At 37.5% G+C, this 22,068-nt stretch overlaps 1 protein-coding gene across 10 annotated transcripts in view; it reads right to left on the bottom strand.

The window, feature by feature from the left end:
- The window catches only part of NFIA (nuclear factor I A), a 352,559-nt gene that overhangs the window by 267,739 nt on the left and 62,752 nt on the right, over positions 1–22,068 (bottom strand). Inside the window, exons 3-4 of one of the 10 annotated variants that reach the window (XM_036228866.1) lie at positions 10,968–11,046; positions 8,898–10,843 (exon numbers count right to left, since the gene is read on the bottom strand). The exons of 7 other annotated variants lie outside the window; for them this stretch is intronic. In XM_036228866.1, coding sequence (XP_036084759.1) covers positions 11,000–11,046 — 47 coding nt within the window. In that variant the 3' untranslated portion in view covers positions 8,898–10,843; positions 10,968–10,999. Of the gene's footprint in view, positions 1–8,897; positions 11,047–22,068 lie in introns of those variants that run through there. 2 more of the 10 variants (XM_036228911.1, XM_036228823.1) reach the window with 2 other exon arrangements.

The following is a 22,068-nucleotide window of genomic DNA, read 5'->3' as shown; positions in this document are numbered from 1 at the left end:
AAATTTAGCATTTTAGAAGCTTTTCCACAGTCTCTTTTATTTAAGTTTCAGAGACCATAATAAACAGTATTGGATAAAAGATTCAGAATGAAAGAAATTGAGAGAGTAAATAAATCTTCCAAGGTTACACAACCAATCTGGTATCCATGCAAAGGCCTTTACTAAGTATGAATACAAGCACCCATGTGTGCATACGTGAGTGCATGCGTACACACACACACATCACAGAGCAAAGGCAAACACTGTGTTAGCAATAACTTAGGCATTATTGTCTATAAACTTTCTGTCCTTTTCTATTTAGGAAAGAATCTCTCTTTCTCTCTCTCTGAAACTGAAAGAGTCCTTTAGCTATATAACACACACACATACACAAACACAAGTCCTCTTCTCTAGAAGCTTATCAAAACCAAACACCTTTGTGAGTGTACCACTGCTGATGTTGGCACAATTTGGTGATAAGTGTCTAGCCGTTAAAAAGGCAGTGACACTAATTTTTGCTCAGCTTAGACCATCTTCTTAAGTTCCAAAGTAAAGAAATACTTCCTACTATATTCAATGACGAATATCATTTTGCAGGAAAATTCAAAATGTTACTGATAATTATTATTATCATTTAGTTGGCAAAAGTGGGTTGGGGGTGGGGGGAACATATTCCCACACAAGAGGTTCAGGTTAGGCTACAGTCCTAAACATTTAGAAATCCCACTCTGGCTATAGAACAGGGAAAACACCAAATGCTATGACCCAAGACCATTTACTAGCAAGCTGGGTTTCTAGGCCTATCCTAATAATGTAGGTCTTGGCCATAAATTGCCCAGGAACCCTACAGCTTCTTGGTGGTCATCTCAGGTTTTACGATATACCCTCATTTACTGGCATTCCTTCCCCATCTAGGTAAAAGGAAATTGTGGGACACTGTTATGGATCAGAACAGCTGTGAGCCTGTCCAAACACCACTCACATTTTAGATCCTTCAGGGAGACAAGTGTGAACCTAAATCATTCACTTAACCTCTTTTAGGTCATGAATGCCTTTGTGAACTTGATGAAAGCTACAGCTGACGGTGTCTAGAAGTTGTATTCACACAGTGTCTATGCATGAGGATCCCCAAGGTAGCTCCTTGGGGCCAGATAAGGAAGCCAACACAGTGCCTTCTGGTGCTCAATAAAATTCTTACTGCCTGACCTATGCTAATTGTTACCATGCCTTCCAAGATAAACAGCAAACACCCCAGAGAGTATATAGTAGGGTAGTGGGAAAATACTCCTCTATATACCACAAAACTATCACAGTGTAATTGCAAACAGCATATATAACACTACTTTTACACAAGTCCCAGAGAAGATAGCCAATCTTTACTGTTCCAATTCAATCAGAATAAAACTAATTTAGTTAAGTAATAATTTGTTGAGCAGATACTATGTACAAGAAGGCAGGATTTGCTGAGGATATCAAAGAATCATAAGATTGTTTCTATCCATTGGGAATTCAGAGCCAAGTTGGGGAGAGAAAAAACCAAGAGGTTATTGATATCACAGGCCACGTTTTAAACCTTTCGGTTTTTCCAGTAAGAAGTATGATATCTGGCAAAAGCAGGCATTTAGTAAATGTCTCTTGACCACTGAACTCTGCTAAGTATACGAATACCTAAAACACAAGGCAGAAAAAGAATAATACAGAGCCTAACCACAAAGTAAGTAAGGTAATTGCATTGGAAAATGTGGACACCTTTCCAAAATAATCTTGTTCAATTGGAGAGTCTATTAAGACTTCAGGGAGAACTGACACCTAAAATGCAGACCGAAGATAGATAGGACTCCTTTGGACTGTGATGTGAAGGTAGGAAAAAGGACATTCCAGGAGGGACAAACCGAGAGAGCACAGCGTAAGACGTGGCCTGGAAACAAACAGCACGTAACCCAATTTCGACTGGAATGCAGAATGGTGCTGTGCTTGTTACAAAGCTGAAAAAAAAAAAAAAGACTTTAGACTATGTTGCTTTTCTAACTTGCAGCAGCAGGGGAAAGAAAACTTGGAGTATTTATCTGAAAAGCTTTCAAGATCTTCTAAAATTAATTTTTTTTTTTTTTTTTTTTTTGCTTTAGGGAGGAATCAACTCAATTTTATAAATAAAAGCTCCCATTAAACAGAGTCGGGGCTAAGTTGAACAAGTCGCTTATTTTATTCATTTAGGCTTCCCACACACAGAAGCCTGATATGAGGAGCAAAAGATTCACAGGTCTGTCCTTTGTTTTATGTAGCCATATCTTGTTTCCAACAAAATTATGATAAGATGGACTTTGTTTTCTAAACAAACTTGTGGCTTTCCTTAAGCAAAGGAAGCAAGACTGCTGGAAAAAAAAAAAAAGAAAGAAAGAAAGAAAAAAAGAAAAAGAAAGAAAAAAGAAAAAGAAAAAAATGCTGATAAGTGGGTAAAAGAAAAATATTTAACAGTCATTCATAATTAAGCTTTCAAAATATGTGATCAAAGCTATGGGTGCTATAGCCAAGACTTAATTTTCAACCCCTTGGAAAGAGAAATGTAACCTCCATCCCTGAGGCATGAAACAGCCCTAGGGTATACCAAGTATAGTGTCATTTTAAAGAAAAATAACAAGAGAATTTGTTATTGAATGTCTTCAAGAATCATGGCCACTGAAATGTTAGTGTCCACAATCTCTACATAGCTTAGGTTTGGGTAACCAAAACTATTCATTAAAGGGTTCTCAAAAAAAACATTTTGTTTAAGTCTTACTTAGCTATATATTTAGTTTGAGTTCATGTTATAAATAATGCTTTTATTTTTATTTAGTTCAATTTACTTCAGTATTTTTTTGTGTCTAAAACAATTATCTTTTCAACTATCTCTCTCAATATACCTATATTATACCTACATACACAGAGACAGACCACTCAAGCAGAAGTAGTTACCTGAAGTCAGCTGCTTTAGGAAAATAATGTAAATATAAATCAATTCTTGTACTTCCACAAAAGCACTAGTTGTTAAAGAACTTGTAAATGATATTTGCATTATTAGTTAAGACCTTATACATATCGGTATGAGTTAATTCTACAAGTTTGTATGACTGTTAATGCCTCAATATTTAACATAAATGTATTTGCCAAACTTGACTTAGACATGTATACATAAGGTAACACAGGAATCTTTTAGTTAAAAGCCTTGATAACGTTCCCCACAACCTCCAACCAAAGCCCAGACCCATTAGAATTCCCATAGTCCTTTGCCTGATCCATTATGTAAATGCAAAGTATCAATTGGCACAAAATCTTCATAATCTTATTAAGTTTACATCAAAATCTGTATATGTGAAGAGCACCCGATATTGGAATTTAAATAACCTTTAGGATTTGAGCTAGAGGGTTTTCCAGGCACACCCAGAAATCTACTGAAGATAAGGATAAGCTGTGACATGCTTTTGAAAGATTAGAGGTAGAAGAAATGAAATTAAAAGAAAACTGAAAGGATCATAACACCTCAAACCTGCGAATGTTTTAATGGGAGATAACACCATTTCTGGCTCACAGAAATAACAACAGGATTAACAGTTGCAGATATGTGCTTTCTACTAAGATCCTTTTTCAAACTACTTCAAATGAATACATGAAGGATTGATTTTTAAACCCATGTAAATTCTTAGAGACAATGCAGACCGACTTAATTATAATCAATAAAATCTACAGACGTTGATGCAACCAAGCAGAAACACTGCTACCGAAAAAACATGGCATAAAAATCACTCCATGGCTCCCTTTGTACGTAACAGTGATATGACCTTAATAAATATTTCATTCCTTTCAGTGAATAATCAAGCATCAAGATGGAAAATTTTAATAGCTAGGAAATAATATCATAATGACTTTACTAAGAAAATGCCTTCTTTAGAGGAAAGTAAAGTTATCCTAACTTTTAGTCTTCATTTCCAAAATATACCCCAAATCAGAACATAATCCTAAATGATAATACACTTATCTATCCTTTCCATATCCAGATTGATGCATTGCTTAAAGAGGTTTTACAGAGACTATACTCACTATAGCAACATTAGAAAAGTCGTATGGGAAAAGATGCAAGATCTTCATGTACAAGAACGTTTTGTTTCCATCGCCACATAGAGTGAGTGCTCAGCAAATATTCTTGGAGTAAATGACTTTAGGGGCTGGTCAACAGTCAGGTCATACAACGGCCTGTACAGTGACTCACAGGTTTCTCTCATGAATTGTAATTCGTAGCTCAGAGCCCATATCATATAGATAGTTTGGACTATTTCATTACTAAGTACATTATCATACCTTTACCTACATTTATATCTATCTGCTCTTTTTCTTCTCACCCACCCAAAGTGGGTGGATCTTGTGATATAAAGAAATGAGCATAGAATGCAGAGAGAGCTGGGTTCCAAGCTCAATTCCAAAATGCACTGACTGTGTACCTTAGGGAAGCCACTTGACACTCAGGGCCTTGGTGTCTTCGTCAAGGAATCAGAGGTGACAATACTCGATTTACAAAATCATTATGCAGATTAAAGATCGCAAGTTTAATGCATCTGGCACAACATCTCTCACATTATAGATATATGTTAAATAAAAACACACTATAATTTCCCCCATACAAATAAGTCCCCTATTCTTTTCCTTGTCTCTAAAACAGTCTCTCATTACAACTCCACTCTAAAGTAGATTTTGATAGAGCATCTGGACAATATTTTTATTTTTAATCCTAAATACAGTATTTATAGTGAACTGGATCACATATCTATTTACTCTCTTAAATAATTCTAAAAGACTGTGTCAGCATAGTTTGCCTAATAAAAAACAGTTCTGCCTTTTATTTTATAGCTTATGGTTACTAACATATTTAATTATCCTAGTATTATTAGAATTTTCACTACCTTGCTGAACCTGACAAAATAAGTATATACTGAAATTATATAAAAGCTATAAAGGTTTCCATGGTTCTAGGTATTCAGTAGGCGGCCAATTCATGATCCCTAAACTTTACAATATCTTCTTATATCAAAGAGTAACCCCTTAGATCATCTGGAGTTGTTTTGGTTTGATTTGCTTTTTTCATTTTGGAGGTTCTTTTTAATTAACATCTAGATCGTGAAAATCCGAATTTATAACCTTGAGAAGAAATGATCAGGATCAGGCAAAAATATTTTCTCTCAATTTATGTACACATGGTGACTTCCTGAATTGCCAAGGACATTAAAGAATAGCTAACTCAGCAGTAAGCTGCAAAAAGATGTAAGCAAAAATATTACAGATGAGTCAATTGGCTGGAGTCAAATAAATATGGTTTTCCTTTAGCACATGATTACCTGTGATGAAGAGGTCTTCAAACTTCCATAATTCTTGAGTTTTAAGTAACTAAATATATCTGGTTTGGTAGCATTTCAACTATATCCATGCATATAAAACTTGCTTTTCATCAGCTTAAAATGGTGTTTTGTAAAGAATTTTGGAAAAGTTTCCCAGTGGTAGAGTTAAATATACAGATAGACATAAAAGACTTCTGTTGAATAAAGGTTATCAAAATCGGATGACAATGATTTATAAGACAAAGATTTATTTAAGAGTAAAAACAAAGAAAAATGTAGTTTATCCATGTTAAAAAAAAAAAGAAAAAATGAGGTAACTTAGATATTTTGTGATGTAGTAGTACAGAAATAATATTAAATGGCATGCTCTTTTCTAACCTACTAAAACTCTAAACTTTTCCAAAAATTAAATAAATTCATGTAATGTCACCTCAACAATTTTGCTCGTTGTTAGCGATGACCTATCCCACATAATGGAAAAGTATTTAATTAGAAAATAAAGCACTGGCTTTCCCCCTAATGATACTTATTTTATAATGCTCAAATCTGGAGATTTTTGATAAATATAGGAGGTTGCAGGGTCTCCAGGGCCGGCAGCTGGGTTTCCTGTTGAGTTGGTTGCTGTGGCAGGCAGTGTTCCCCAGCAAATACCACAGCCATTTATAACCTCCTCATCACTGCCCACTACAAAGACTGGCAAGCTGAATATTCAGTTCTCCAAATTTCCTTGCAGCGAGTGATCCAGTTTTAACTAGTGAATCATAAGGAGATGTCACCTGTGCAACTTCCAGCAAAGCATTTCCTTTCCTGATGAATGGAGCAAATTAGGCTAGTATGACCCATCACCCCTATCATCCTGCCTTGAACATACAGATAGCAACTGTAACATGACAAGAATTATAAAATATAAGTCAACAAATAAAGCATGTCAGGTCAGAAAAATGGAAAGTGCCTGGATTCTTGTTGGTATTAGTGAGCAGATAAACCAGCATGAGCTACTAACTCTGGACTTATCGTTAGTAAGAAAAATACACCTTTGTTTAAACCACTGTTTTTTTGTTTGTTTGTTTCTATCAGCCAATAGCACTCTCAGGACACAGCTGTTATTATTGAAAACATTTACTGAAGCATATAAAAATCTGGGTTTCCAGATTCTTAAAAAAATAAGAAGAAGAAGAACCAGGACACTGGGTCCAGGTTTTCAAGCAACACCTAACACCAATAATAGTCTTGAACTAAGGGGCCTGGCCTTTCAATGGGACTCGCTGGCTTTCACTGGGACCTGGGCTCTCTCTGTCCACTGCCTATTTTACTCCTTTAGTTACCTCTCCTAGCTGCTGCAAGCATCTGAATTTGAGATCCTAGTATGTATACAAAAATATATACTACACACTATAAAAACAATCATTATAACCAACAAAATATTTGTTTTTTGCTTCCTAGAATCCAGACTGTCATGGTCTCACTTATGAAAATATATTTTCTTTTTCTGATTACTAACGGGCATATCATTTTGGGTTTTGCTTTCATAGCACACTTATACAGAGAGGAGAAAGACTCCACATCACCAAAAGGTGGCTATATACTAGTTAGAGCTAAAGACAATATAATGGTAATAATAAGCATAATAATAGCTACTATTTAAAGAGATATTGTGAGAGGCTAGGCAGTGTACTAAATGCTTTACAAATACTGTGTCACAAAATCCAGGGGGAAAAAGTACTAGAACCTTTTTAAAAACATTTAAAAAGTGAGTCTCAGAGAAAATAACTGATCCAAAAATCCCACAGCTAACAAGCAATGGCCAGAAAATTTAAATCTAAGTCTTTCTGACGCTGACATATACTATTAACCATAGGTTGGTTATATTGTTTCACAAAGAAGAGACAAAAATATCTGATTTTTTTTTTGAGAAATGTTCCATAAAATTTCTCAGATCTCTGTCTCATCCCTATGTAACTGTATTCTAACATGAATATTATGTCAAATATTTTATTTTTAATACCCATTAGTATAAGACTTGATTCCGGTATAGGATATTTTTTTCAAAAGGCACTTCCTTCTTAAGTATAACTGACCTGGTACAGTAAATTCTCAAGATTCAAAAATGACTCATTTCCAAAGCTCCACACATTAGCAGCTGGTATTATTCAATCTGAGATTTAAATTTATAATGTACTCTTGATAATGTACTCCCAATACATTTTTCACTTCTCTATCTCTTGAATGACACAAGATAAAAGATCTTTAAGGTATAAATATTTTATATAAACTTTCACTCTGTTTTTCCTCAGCCATTTTCCATTTGCAAACACTAGACATCATGCAAAAAAAAAAAAAAAAAGAGAGAGAGAGGTTGAAAGAGTTTTATGGATTATGCTGGGGGTGCTGAGAACTGCTTATCCATTCTGCTGTGGCAGCAGACACCACAGCTACCAGCCTAACGGCCCTTGCTTGCTAATCAGAATGTTCTACCCTAAGTGGGGTCTTATTCAAACTACCGTTTTTCCAATGGGCAGATAGTGGGCTGGAAAGGAACAAATTCCCAGCACCATCTATAGCAATAACTAAGTTTGTGCAGGGCACTGCTGGTGCCAATGGAACCCTGGTACTGGGCCATTTCATTCCGTTGGAAGGGTCACAACACAGCCACTCTTCTCAGGAATGACAGAAAAGAGTGGGGGCTTCCCCCAGGAATCAGAAGACCCTTGCTAGGCATGTGGCTTTTGGCAAATCATTTATTAAGTACAAGCCTTTCTTTTCATACTTGTAAAACTGCCCAAGGTCTCAAACAAGGTTTTCAAATCTGCACAGATTCCCCAGGAGCCTTGCTACTCAAATTGTAGTCAGTGTATGTTTAACACCTCAGGAGTTTACTAAAAATGCAGTCTTAGGCCCCACCTTCTCACCCAAGCTTCTCAGGTGATTCACTGCCCTAAGGAGCGATTCCAACTGGGGCTACTTCTAGAGAGAGACGGGTCAAAGCTAACAGGGATCTAGCACCCCACATTTTTTCAACTAAAACAATTATACACACACACACACACACACACACACATACATATATATGTATATATATATATTTTTTTCATATATATCTAATTTGGTTCAGAAGAGCCCTGTTTAAAGGAAATCTGAAACCACCAGATAAAATTATCTGTAAAGGTCCTTCATAAATGCAGCTGTCTATGATTATTAATCTGCAAAAGTGCTTATACGTATCACTTTAAGGATGATTTGCTTTCTACATTAACTCATTCTGGAGAGAAAGCTTCTATAAGTTGTAACCAATATTCTTATGCACTGAAACATAATTTGATCTTTTCCTGGAGCTATCATTAAGAACACGAGTTACACAAAAGAGTTCCATTACAGTAAATACCCAAAGAACTATTTAAGAATAATAATTTATAGGGTATGTATGTTCATATAAAAATAAATATGTATATATTTATACAAATATATGTACACATACATTTATACATATATCTGTATATATGTCTACATACACACAGGTATACACATACATATGTGTTGTATATACATATATTTATTTTTATATTGCATACACATATACCTATATACGTGTCCATATGTGTGTGTACATAGAGGGGAAAAGGGAGGATCTCAAGCTACTACCCATCTCAACCTCCTATTGGCTCTACTTTTGACAGTGACTTCATGTCTCCTCTCACCATTCAGCTTGCCAGCTAATACCTCTTGTTTGTTTCTACTTTCTAGACTCAAACAGCTGTCCATTATGATTTTATCTGCTGTTCTAGAATAAAAATCGGACTTCTGTAGAAGCTGTTAGGCTTCACTGAGGGTTTCTTCTGAGCATAAATATCATGAGCTTTAGTGCTTGAACTCGATAAAATCTACTTTGGACAACTGGAGGCTGGTTGTGCTTTTGTTTTCTAGTTTTAAGACATATTTCCAAATGTAAAAAACGAATAAACAAACAAAAAAAAAACCCCCACAGGTATCAAGCTGTAAATGACTTTAAAGAAAAACAAATTTTACTTTACCAGTTCTCATCTCATACCAATCTGTCCTAGTTGAATAGACTGTGATCATTTTTGTTACTGCGCTTGAAAAGTCTGAAAAAATGTTAGCTGGTGCTGTATTATGATGACGACCATCAGAGGAGTAACGAGGAGAATGAAAAAGAACCTCCTCAGTCTGTGGGTTCTGCTCTGTCTTAATCAGCTCTCATGGGTCACTAGAGTAGCCTCAAAGCTGGGATATGCTAGAAAGGTGTAGGTCAGTGCCATTATAATCTGTTCTGACTTACAGGGAGGTAAAGCTTAAACCCCCAGATGAGCACATGATCAGTGAACACCCCTAGAGAGCATTCAACTCCCAATTCTTTTCTGCCTATGAGAGAGTCTCTCCAGATCACATAAAAAAGTCATTCGTATGGCTAACCCTATAAAGACAATGCTTAAAAATCCCATTTCAAAGGTGGAGGACATTTTAAAATGGGTCTCAAAATTTAGCATGTATCAGAATCGCCTGAAGTATTCATTAAAAAACAGATTGCTGGGTCCCACTCCCAGAATTTCTGATTCACTATGTCTGGGAAGGGAGGAGAAATCTGCATTCTAGCAAGTTTCCAAGTGATCCTGACTCTGCTGGTCTTGCGATCGCACTTAGAGATCCAGTAATCCAGGTCAAGGCCTTATTTTAAAGATGAGACAACAACTAAGGTCCAGAAAAGTGAAGCGATTTGGCCAAAGGCACAGGGTGAGTGAGAGAAGTGAAGATTCCAGCCCCTCTCTCCTGCCTCACAGTTCAGGGCCCTTCCCATCACAGAACAGTTTGTGCTGATCCGATGAAAGGTATTCAAAGAATGTCGTTATCTATAAACAAAGATCCTTGGTGTCTTATACTTATGTAGCCTTTTAAAATTTCATCTACATTATCTCATTTGATTCTCATAACAACCTGATGAGGTAGGCAGAGCAAAGATTAACATCCCTAATTTAGAGATTAGGACACTGAGATACAGAGTTGTTAAATAGTATATCCGAAGCTACGAAGTTAGTTAAGTGCTAAAATGGATTGTTGCTATGCAGGGTGTGGTCTGAGGTCCTTCAACATGGACATCTCAGGAAGCCTGTGAAAAATGTCAGGCGCATCACAGACCCACTGCAAGCAAATCTGCAGTTTAACAATATTCATAGTCGGTTCGCATTCACATTAAAGTTTGCAAAGCATTGGTATATACAGGCCTAGAAACCAGGTCATCTAATTCCAAGATCGATGCTTTATCTCTCCTCTTTCCTCTCCCTCTCTGAAAGTACTGGTCAGTGTCATATTTTGATTTGTTTTCCATCAGAGCCTAATTAAAAAGTTAACTTTCATCAAGTAAAGGACTCTTACAGTGTTTTGCCCTTAAAAAAATATTAAACTGGTTAAATTACCTTTATTACCAGTCTTGGTAATTCCTCTGTAGTCATTTTCTTGACTGATGTATAGACCCCTATGAAATGAATCCTCTGAGAAGATGGAAAAAAAACAAGACAGTGATCAATGGATTCAATTAGTTACAGTATAATTCTACCAAGATGAAAAAAGATCAAGATATAATGCAACTACTCCAAGGTGGCTAAAATACTTTACCCAGAAAGTACACCATTTCTTTCCCACATTCTTCAACTATTAAGTTCAGGAAAGCACAAAACAGCTGCTCCTAAGACACCTGGGAAAATAACCACAATAAATGCAAGGCTCCTCACAACTGGAAGTATTTAAATACTGTTTTAACGGTCTAGGCAAGATGACAACTGCATTTCTTCACATACAGGAAGTGTTACACAGACCAATTTCTCTAATGACGGCAAATAAGCCCCTCTCGCGACACAGTCAACCAAGAATTAACTCAGTGGTTACTGTAAGACCACGGTTTTGAAACATGTATAAAGGTTTTCTCCAAGTTTTCAAATCAGTTCTTTCAATTCAGATTCCTTGTTGAACAAAAGATAGAATGCTGATACAGTGCACCTGTGAAAAGCTGCTTAATTCAGCATGGCAAAATGTAAATTCACATGATTTCTTTTAAAATATATCAATCTTAGGCATTTAAATGGATAAATATATATACAAACACACAAGTGCTTTTGTTGTTGTTTTTGCTTTTGGTAATTTCAGAGTAGCTTTGTGCAAACACATGATTAGTTAATCAGGGTACTAAGATTCCAATCGTTAAAATTAATGCTCAGGACACAGAAAGAAACAACCATTCATAATACCTTAGTAGGTCAGCATATTAAATAACACCTCTGCAACCCAAAAATATTATTTTCGAAAGATGCACATCTGCTAAAAGGAAGGTTTCCTTCCTAGTTTAAAAATAATGTGTTGAATTAATAAAGCTGATCAAGTGATTAATAGAATCCACAATATTAATCTTATTATTTTCAAAGATAAAAGGTTTTTCTACCAAGAGCCAACTGTCTCCACTTGCTTAAGAACAATAACATCTGATTGACTATGATCTACCTACGCTATCTGCAATAATTTGGCATGGGCATACTTTTAATTCTCCTTGTATTTCTTTATCAAGATACACAAAGCTGTTAGTGGTTTATCCCTCTGAAACCTGGGGATTCATGTAAATAACTTTTAACAGTGGGATCGCACATAACAATTTACAGAGCACTGTGGCATAATGCAATTCAAAGTTGTTCTTGATTTAAAATGTTTAAAGTCCAACCACAGTGTCAGTCTGCCCAGAGAAATCTCTTATAAAAGTTTTCACACTCTGTTGGGTTAAGAGACAGTGGGTATTAATCCTATGGCTTCTACGCCAAGCTTCCTTTTTGTGGTCAGCAGAGAAGCTATGTGGTTGGTCTGAAGGAGTCCAAAGTCTTTTTTCTGTGTTAAAACAAGGGAAAGTGGGCCGGTTACAGAGTAAAAGAAAAACCACAGCCAGCTCACTCTGCTGTAGCTTTTCCCTTAAATGTGGCCTAGAGCTATTCTGCTTTCCAAAAAAAGGTTTAATTTAAACCATACACAGTGCTGCAGGCTGCCACGTTTCCAAACTCAACATTCCTTTCTAATCTGTGCACTTCAGAACTAACATACTCTGTTTCCAATGGTACTCAGACGAGCTTTAATAAATAAAATATCACTGCCCATCCATTACTTAATTTGATAATAATATGCCCTTTTTTTCCTTCCTCTATTGACATTATTCTAAGTGCTTATTCGAGTCTGTTCAACTGTTGTAAACATCACCTCTAAAAATCAGTTCTGTTCTCTTTTGGGGAGTAAAGGGAAGAAAAAAAGGTTAAAGTGAGGGAACTTTTGAATGTTAGCAAGTAGTCCAGAGCAAGAAAACCACTCTTGTGAAGAGGCTGCATATCCCAAAAATAGATTATCTTTATATCAAAAAATTAAAAAATAAATAAATAAACTTTTGGTTGTTTATTCCTTGGATACGACACTGGAATCTGTGCTATTACTCAAAATGTCACTAGGAAAGACCACAGTCACCCTAGTTCACAGCTACAAAACAGCCACATGACCAACCCGGGTCGCTTTGGTCATCAGTGTGGCTGGTGCCGATCACCACACTGGTCAGAGTGAACAGAATGAATACTACACACAGTTGGGGTGCTTTAATTTTTTGCCACAGTGTATTCACTTGTATGTTCATTAAGAACTCCAACCCCAGCGGGAAGTCCAGCATACGGTTTTCTATGTGAGTTGCCATGCTCTATTATACGTGACACTTGTCAATTAAAGAGGAAACCCTTTTAAAGCAAACTGAAGTTAAGCTGGTACTTTCTTCAACATCTGATTTACCGCTGCTGTTATCGTCCAAAGGGAAGTTTGTTTTAGAACAATGATAGCAGTAGTAATCCTCCTATTTCAGTAGTGAGGGATTTAAACACATTCAGGGCACTGGGGACCAGTCAAAAGGTTTCTTTCAACAGAACTATGTATTTTAAGTAGCAAAAGGAAGGTCTTACTGATGGGATAACTGCCAAGATTGGACAATTTTTCAGCCTAACAGTTTAGAGAATATCGTTTTAAACTACCTGGTATAATACGAATGTGGCACAATAGATCAATGCAACGAATTCTCTGTAGTCAGTAAAATGTTCTCCCAAATAATGGAATCCATTAATAATGATTACTGCCCCCATGCCTTTACCATAAGAGTAATGCTCGATGCTACATCTCAATGGTCTCTGATAAATACAAAGTCCCAGTATAAGAACATAATCACAACATGGCAAATGAGTGCTGATTCCAGTGACAGTAAAAATTAGAGAGCTATTATGTAAGACAGTCCCCGTTCAAAACTAATTTTACCTTGTAAAATATACTTTCCTTATCTGTAAAATGGGGCTTAGAGGAGATGATCTCTTAGGTGCCTTCCAGCTCTGCATCCATGAGGGTTTAAAGTTTTCTCTAGGGTTTTAAATCTTAATGCACTCACTTTAGGCCTATCACTAGCACACCAATAATAATTAATGCTAATAAAGGTCCATGGAACTTTTGCAATGAAACTTTAATTTGGATTGATCTGAAGGGAAAAGAAAATGTGAGAGAGAAGATTTCAACTTCAGATTTTTAAAGTTGAACATCATTTGTTTTCTGAAAAGCTGAAAGCAGCACATTTGGACTAGTGAAACACACAATTTCCTGGAAATGTAGGTAGGTGACCCAGCATGTGCGGACACTCTCAAAATAGAGTATCTTTAAACTCTTAAAAAGAAAAACTCAAAGGTCAGAAAAATATTTCAACTATGTCCCAGCTAATAATAATTAATAGTCATTGTTTATTCTGTAACCAACATGACAAATTCTTTGTGTGAATTACTCTCATTTACTTCTCACAACAAACTATTATTACCCCCTTTATACACATGGGGAAACTTTATACATGAGCCTTACAGAGAATTGATTAAGGAAACAAAACAGAACTAAACCCAAACCAGCGGAACCCCAGGGCCTAAATTCTTAGTTATAATGTAGATGCTGCTTCTCTTCTTGTTAAATTGTATCCATGTGGTAATCTGGTTAAACCAGGCTGCTATTTTCAAAGCCCTTTACTTTTGCTTGATGTTGACTACTTTAAGCACCAAAAGTCAGGCCTGAAGATTGGCTTATATACAGATTCTATGCTTCAGAGCTTCAGTTGGCTCTATTTAAATGTGTGCTTTTAAAATTCTCAGTCTACAATATTCACCAATGACCTGAGCTGAGATGAAAGAAAGGATGTTCCTCAGCTTGAGAGTGAGGTATCAAATCGTTTCCCCACTCCTTTTAACAAATCTTCTAAAATGCTCTTGACTAAAGGGAGAAAATCAAGCAAACTCCATTTTAGGGGAAACTCATATTAGGTAGCGCTTTTCTTATCAAATGTAAAAGCCAGGTTTTATAGAGACTTCCTCCCCTAAGCTAACCAGCAAGGAGACAATTTAAAAGACCTGGACTGCATATATAGACCAACAAACAACTTACTGGAAGCTCTGAGGACAAGGGGCAGCCCAGGAACTCATAAGAGAATAAACTAAGCACTCACCTACCGTCCTTGGAACTTCACATGTCTAAAAGGCAGGAAGATCTAGGAGCTATTTTTAGTATATCAAAACTTCAAATAGAAACTATACACTTACCCATGAAACAATTGCACAGGCTTACTAAAACATTAACCCACTCATCACACAAAAACTGTTTCATATTCTAACTTCTAATGGTTCGTTTGTATCTGCACGCTGTTATAGATGTCTGTTTGCTTTGAAAAATGGGAAAACAAGTTAATTATTAACCAGTGCAGTTTGTCTTGAAGATAAAAGTTTTCAAAACATGAGATAAAAAATAATAGTTGAAATTCTTAATGATAAAAGAATTGGAAGTTAGAGAATTAAAATTGCAGTCAAAGGCATCCCCAGCCAACCTGAATCTCAGACCCTTAACTGTAACAACAAAAGATCACATTATAAACATATAACTACAAGGAATCATAAACACAGGCAAACGACTGAAGAAGGCCACCGATGCAACATAATATAATGGGGAACTGTGGGGATTATGGCAAACTTGAAAGGCCCGATTCCCTCCGAAGGTGTTCAGATTCAAATGTTTGCACACACTGTGCTGGCATCATTCAACTCAGAGAACACGGATTGACCAACCAGCCCTGAACTCAACACACTAGTTTCATTGATCAGGAAACTTGTTTTCAGAGAAGTAGTGACTTGCCTAAATTCACTGCCTGAATTCACTCCCCACCTTAAATGACTACATCAGGACTGGAAAGGAAGTTTCCCAATTCTCAGCCTTGGGTGCATTTACTGAACAAACCCAGGGCTTACTACATTGGGCTAGGCTCTCTGGTAAAAAGCAGTGCTACAAAGACAAATGATTTTAAGATCCCTGCCCTCACTCTCCTTTGAGTAAGACACAGACCAGGAAATGAACATTACAATACAGCAAGAAGACTACAGTGATTTTCTGTTCTCATAACTGCAATGAGAACAGAGAGAGAAGGTGAACAGGAACCACTTTAGGCGATTCAGTGCTCAAATTTTAAAGCAGTCAGCCTTCGCAGATGTGTACTATCATATGATAATGTTTCTGGGCTTTAGTATTTCTATCTTTAAAGAAACACACTCCACAAAAAGCAGGGGTCTTGGGAGATGGTCTCAGATCATGACACTCTTGGAGTCTTAGCCCAAGAAAACTTTAATGGCCCAGTTATAAATCTTCCAAAATGAGAATTTGTAATCGAAATACTGACAAACCGTTAATTATGGCAGCATTATAGGGCTTTGTATAATAAAGCCTCTGTAGTTTCAGTTTAGATCATTATTTATAGAATGCCTCGCAAAGGATTTTATTTGCAAGTGCCTGCCTGAATCAACGAGGTGAAGTTTTACACAAGGAAAGGAAGCGCAAAGTACACTGTTTGAAAAAGCAGGGATTTACCTCCTGGGGTTCAGGAGGCCCAGGGACCAGGGGCTTCAGGCAGTGAATGATGATTTTGACTCCTCCGGTTTGTATAAAAGGTTGAAGTTCAGTGTGGCGCAGTGCAGCATTCCACAAGACCTGCTGCCTCTTTGAGCAGGCGATTAATCTCATGATCGATAGACCATATGATTAGGCACTAATAGCTGATAGGAGGAGAGAATAAACAACCATAAATTTGCTTTGTACTGAGTAATCCAAGTGTAAGCAGGGTCATTTAATGGCCACATTGGGTCATGTTACCTAAGGAGCCATATGGAATAAAAATGGAAGACATATACATTTTTTAAGATCTTCAATTATTATCTCAGGGTTATGGGACTGGGACGGGGCTACCTGAGAAACACCTATTTAGTATTCTTTGGTTACAGATGCAAAGATTTCCATGTTCTGAGTGCAGAGGGTTGATTGCAGAAAGAATGGTAGAACAGTCCCATTGTTGAAATAGTTCCTCTATAAGCACCATCATCAACTACCCTTGGTATAACATGAGCGGCCCTGCGTAGCTGTCTCATCAGTCCACGAAACACTGGATTCTGTGGCTAGAGGACAAACTAAAAGGAAGCAGCACTCAGGAGCCAGGAAAGGACTGTGTGTGGCTCTCAATCAAAGCAATTGCTGGGCTGTTTAATTTCGTCTTTGCATGCAGATCACTGCTCTGAGTTCCACGGTCGTTTCTCAGGGTGTCATGAACTTCCAGTACTGGGAATGGTAACACGACATAAAAGCTGGGATCCAGAAGGCCATAAATCTCATTTTCTTTTCTCCCTTTTCCTGGCTTCTTCCCTTTCTAAGACTCTGACCTCCTCCATCAGCTCCTTGAAAGAAATAAATCAGTCACACACTCCCACCCCCCCCCCCGAGAATCAAATGAAAACCTGAGCATTCCCTATGCATTGGATGGTTTTCCCTTGTCTGTGACAAAATTTAAGAAAATATGCAAAAAGTCAATTTTCCCTCTTAGGTGTACCTTTCTCTCCACCCAACCCTGAGCCCTGGGAAGCAAAAAGCCCTTAAGTTCCTGCTATCAATGCCCCACAGAAAAAGAAAGGAAGACACTATGCTAGCCTAAAAGGAATGTGCCAGAGAAAGTAATTGTTGGATAAAAAAAGAACATCAACTGGTCTTGCACTGTGTTCGAAGTCTCACCTCAAACTACACAAATCTCTTTTCTTTGAAAACTATCTGGGAAACAAACCCCTCCAATCACCCTCTCCACTTCTGAATTGTTCCTCCCAGTCCCCATTCTTCTCATCCCCCTCCTTCCCCAGTCTTACTAATATGGCCTTTGTTAATTTCTGAGCCTTTAGGGAACAACTGTTCACAACCCTTCCTTCTAGTCTGATTGTTCAATACTGCTGATAGCTCTTGAGCCAACAGTAGAGTATTCGATCAGCTCTTTGAGAAGAAAGCCAGTGCTTCAGACACCCTGGGGTTTGTTGGAGGAATTTTTGTTGTTGTTGTTCCCAAGAGGCTGGGAAATTCATTCTCCTTTCAAAAACAAGCATTATCAACACTCCTGAAGAAGACTAGTATTTTAAGCGGTTGCTATAGCCAAGCCGCATGAGAATTTTAAAATTTGCCCTGAAAATCCTTTCTTGGTTTACATTAATTCACAGAATTTCTGAGCTGGAAGAGTTTTTGGCCAGGTACACTGCACCATAAAAGGATGCCCCAAAATGTCAAATTACAAGGAACACTCCAATGTGCAGCCATTTCTCTGCTAACACTTTTTGGAACGATAAAACCAGCCCAGCAGGGGCCACCCTATATGAACTCCCAGTCAGGAAGGGCACTTGTCTGGGAAGGAAACTCACTAGCGGCCCAGGGCAACTGTCAGGTCCAGTGTGCTTGGCTCCCAGGGGAGGGACGTAGAGCAGTGATCGGAAGAGACCTGGCAGAGAACACGGAGATGAGTGGAGCAGAACCTTGAACCCTGGACCATGGGTCAGTTCTCCTTCCTCTACACCACTCTACGTTCGAATAAATATATATATTTATATATATTAGTAACTAGTCTCAATTTCTAGTCATCTCTGAAACACCTATAACATAGGAAAGACACTCAGTTCTCTTCTTAAACATACCTGGATCTCCCCAGACGGAAAAAAAGAGAATCTCCTATGTAGATACACAGCGACTATTTCAATCTAACTCAGCTGTTTCACCCTGATCTTGATGGTTACCTATAACCTTGCCCACAATGAAACTCTACAGGGCTAACCTGGTTCATAGCAGAAATAGTAGTCATAATAACATCTACTATTTGCTGAACATCAAATATAGACTGAGACACTTAACAAAGGCATTTCGAATCATCAAACAACCCTAAGAGGTAATACTGTTCCCCATTTTACAAATAAAAAAGTGAGATGAAGAAACCCAGAGAGGTTGAACAACTTGCCCAAAGTCACACAGCCCATCTGCAGCAAAGACTAGATTTGAATCACATCTATCATAATGGCTGATTAGTTTTCATTGGATGATGCTGTTTTCCACGCTGGCTTAAGAATTTAAGAGTGAGATTGCTCTACAGCTCTCAGGAATTAATTGGTACCGGTACCAATCTGGCCTCTCTGATTTACATTTTTCCAAGCATGAAAGCAATGCAGTCTTACACCATCCTCATGGATACCAGAGATATCACTAAGGCAGTCAGAAACAAGATGAGTCAGTCTTAGCAAAAGCACTAAGTATAGACTGAGGCTATAGCTATGTGGGCAAAAAGAAGTGGAGTAGAAGAGACTATCCAAGGATTTTTTTTTTTTTTAATCTTGTAAAGTCAAAAAAGGAAAAAGGAAAAAAAAAATTTTTTTTGATTCATTTGTTCTTTCATCCTCAAAAAATGTTAGCTGAACACCTACTGTGCACCAACTTTCCAAAACTGAATTAGAAATGAGAGTGGTTCAATTTCCCACCATCTTTTTGCCTATTTAGACCTGTAGGTATCAGCCATACTAAAAGTAATTATCAGTTCTCCTTCATCGTCCCATTTTACCCTGATACTTATGCTCTGGAAACACAATAGACTCTACTGCCGACTTGACTCTTTCTGTTCCCCTGACTACAGGGTCATGTTTTGCCCATTTCTAAATAGAAAGCACAACAGAGTTTGGAAGATGTAATCCAAATGATGCCAGCAGCTGACAATGACCCACATTCTACTGAAAAGGAAATACATAGATTGCAACAGTTCCACTAGTCAGTAGCTTCCTGTTATTATCCAAAGGTTCACAGAGATATGAAAAGTGAGCCAGGCCTTCAATCAGTTACCAGCAACGATGCCTCCTAAAAGTCTTCTAGAAGGTGCTAAGTCATAAAGAACAGTAAGAATTAGCCAAAGAGGATACCAATGGTTTTGTTAGAAGCCGAGGGAATCTGAAAACTACAGAGGTCCAAAGGCAAGAAAGAATGTGAAATATTTAACAAGCTACAAATAGTGTATTATGGCTGGAAGGTAGGAGGTGGTAAGAAGACCAGAGAGGTAAGCAGGAGCCAGTATTTGTAAGGGGACTTGCACAACAGCAACCATTCATTCATTCTGCTATTCATTTCACAAATGTTAATGAGTACCTACTGTGTACCAGGCGTGATGCTAGACCCTGGAGATACTGAGATGGGTTAGCAATATCTTGAGATACCAGTTACTACCACTCAATGACGAGCTGATTAAGCAGCTGGTTAACATTCAACCTGCAATGTAAACTGGAACACAGTAAAATACCCTTGCTTTTCCTAATCCACCTACTAAATTAAACCATTCACACCTGCAGGGGAAGAACTCTCTTGCACCGGTTTACAATGAACATTAGCCAACCCCCTAGGACAATGTTGGAATTCTGCCCACTATATCAATATTAATTATAACATACATAGATGCAGCCCTATATTCTCCCATTTCTCTAATTCCAGCCCTCCTTCACATCAAGGTACAGTCTTAATCCAACTGAAGTTTGAGGGCACACACTTCAGTGTATCTGGGACCATAAAAATTCACGGTATCATTAAGTAGCACTTGGTGAAAAAAATATAAAATGAAAATAACAAGCTTTCCAACAACACAGAAAGCCCAAGATCTATTTTCGAAGAAAAAAAAAATCAGTCTGAATGCTGTAAAAAAAAGAAAAAAAGAAAGAAAAAGGCAAAATTATTTTCCAACAATGACTATATAGGATTCAGAGATTTTTTTTTTCACATAGCAAGATTCTACTTTTAAAATTGAAATAAAATAAAATATCTCAATCACCAGACACCTAACTCTATTAGAGTAACCTTAAAAGTTATTAGGCCACAGAATCTGTTCTTTGTGACTGGAAATAATTTTAGAATTTAAAGATTCACTCAGTTAGTTTTTCACCTTGATTTACATCATTATTCCAAATATTCAGAACCTATCTGGTTTATGGTAGACTTATGGTAGAATTGAGGAAAGAACAGTGCATAGCTTCAGCATAATATTCACTAGAAAAGAACCATACATAAACTCCACCAACTCACAGCTGATCAAGTACCCAAATGATGTGAAATAACACGCAGGCCAGCCAGGTGATACCAGTCCTTCCTGATCCCACCCAGGCCACCCTCCACTTTCAACTTCTAGTAAATACCTTGTTAAGTCAAACTGAGTTGAACACACATGAAATCATTTTTTTTTCCAAAAGTATAAGAGAACCCATTCATTAATACAGAAACTTTTATCAAATACCTTTTGTATGGCCAGCAGAAGCAACCCTTCCTATAAAGAACACACCATTTAGGGAAAGAGGTGGGTGAATATGAGGCAGTGGGCAACAGGTAAACACACATGATGACAACAGGAAGGGTGTGATCATATAGTCACTCACACACAATCACAAATGAGGAGCTTCAAACAAGTCCAGGGAAGCCAGAAAGGCTTCCTGAGAAGGGTTTTTGAGCTGAATCTTATAGAAGAAACAGGAATAATCAAGGAGGTTTTCTTGTAGTTACATACAAATACCTGACTCTTGCCAAGCTAGCCATATTTGCATTTTAGAGTGTGTTCCGTTGGGCTGGGTTTCACAGAATAGGAGAGACTACTCAACAAAACCTGCTCTATAGCCAGTGTCCCAAGAGACACTAGAATCTCTGACAGGGTATGGTTGGCTGAAAAATGACCACCCCACCCCACCTCACTCCCAGATGTCCATGTGGCAAAATAGATTTTGCAGATGTGAGGATCTTGAGATAGGGAGATTATCTCGCATTATCCAGGTAGGCCCACTGATAAAATCACATGGTTCCTTATAAGAGAAAGGGAGGAAGATCAAAGATCCCAAAGAAGGAAGCAGAGATTGGAGTAATGCGGGTATGAGCCAAGGAATGCCAAACCAGCCCCTAGAAGCTAGGAGAGGCAAGGAACAGATTCTCCCCTAGAGCTTCCAGAAGGAACCAGCCCTGCTGACACCAGACTGGTTTTTAGACTTCCCACCTCCAGAACTGTAAGAAAATAAATCTGTGTTGTTTTAAACCACTAAGCTTGTGGTAATTTGTTATAGCAGCAATAGGAAACTAAAACACAGGGCTTGCAGTAATATGAATAATGGAATTATATCAACACTTACTTGACCCCACACATCTGGGGAACCTGGATGTCTCAGAGCAGAGAAACAATGACAGTGACAGTATTCATTACTGAAGGAGTTAAACTTTACACATAAAACTTACAAAAGGTACAAAATAGTACAAATGATTCAACTTGCTTGGATGATTGAAAGTAAGC

The sequence above is a fragment of the Rousettus aegyptiacus genome, unplaced genomic scaffold, assembly GCF_014176215.1.
Source record: "Rousettus aegyptiacus isolate mRouAeg1 unplaced genomic scaffold, mRouAeg1.p scaffold_m13_p_1, whole genome shotgun sequence".
In the NCBI taxonomy this organism is placed as follows: domain Eukaryota; kingdom Metazoa; phylum Chordata; class Mammalia; order Chiroptera; family Pteropodidae; genus Rousettus; species Rousettus aegyptiacus.
The sequence above is the reverse complement of the archived record's forward strand: the minus strand, read 5'-3'. Positions and strand labels throughout refer to the sequence as shown.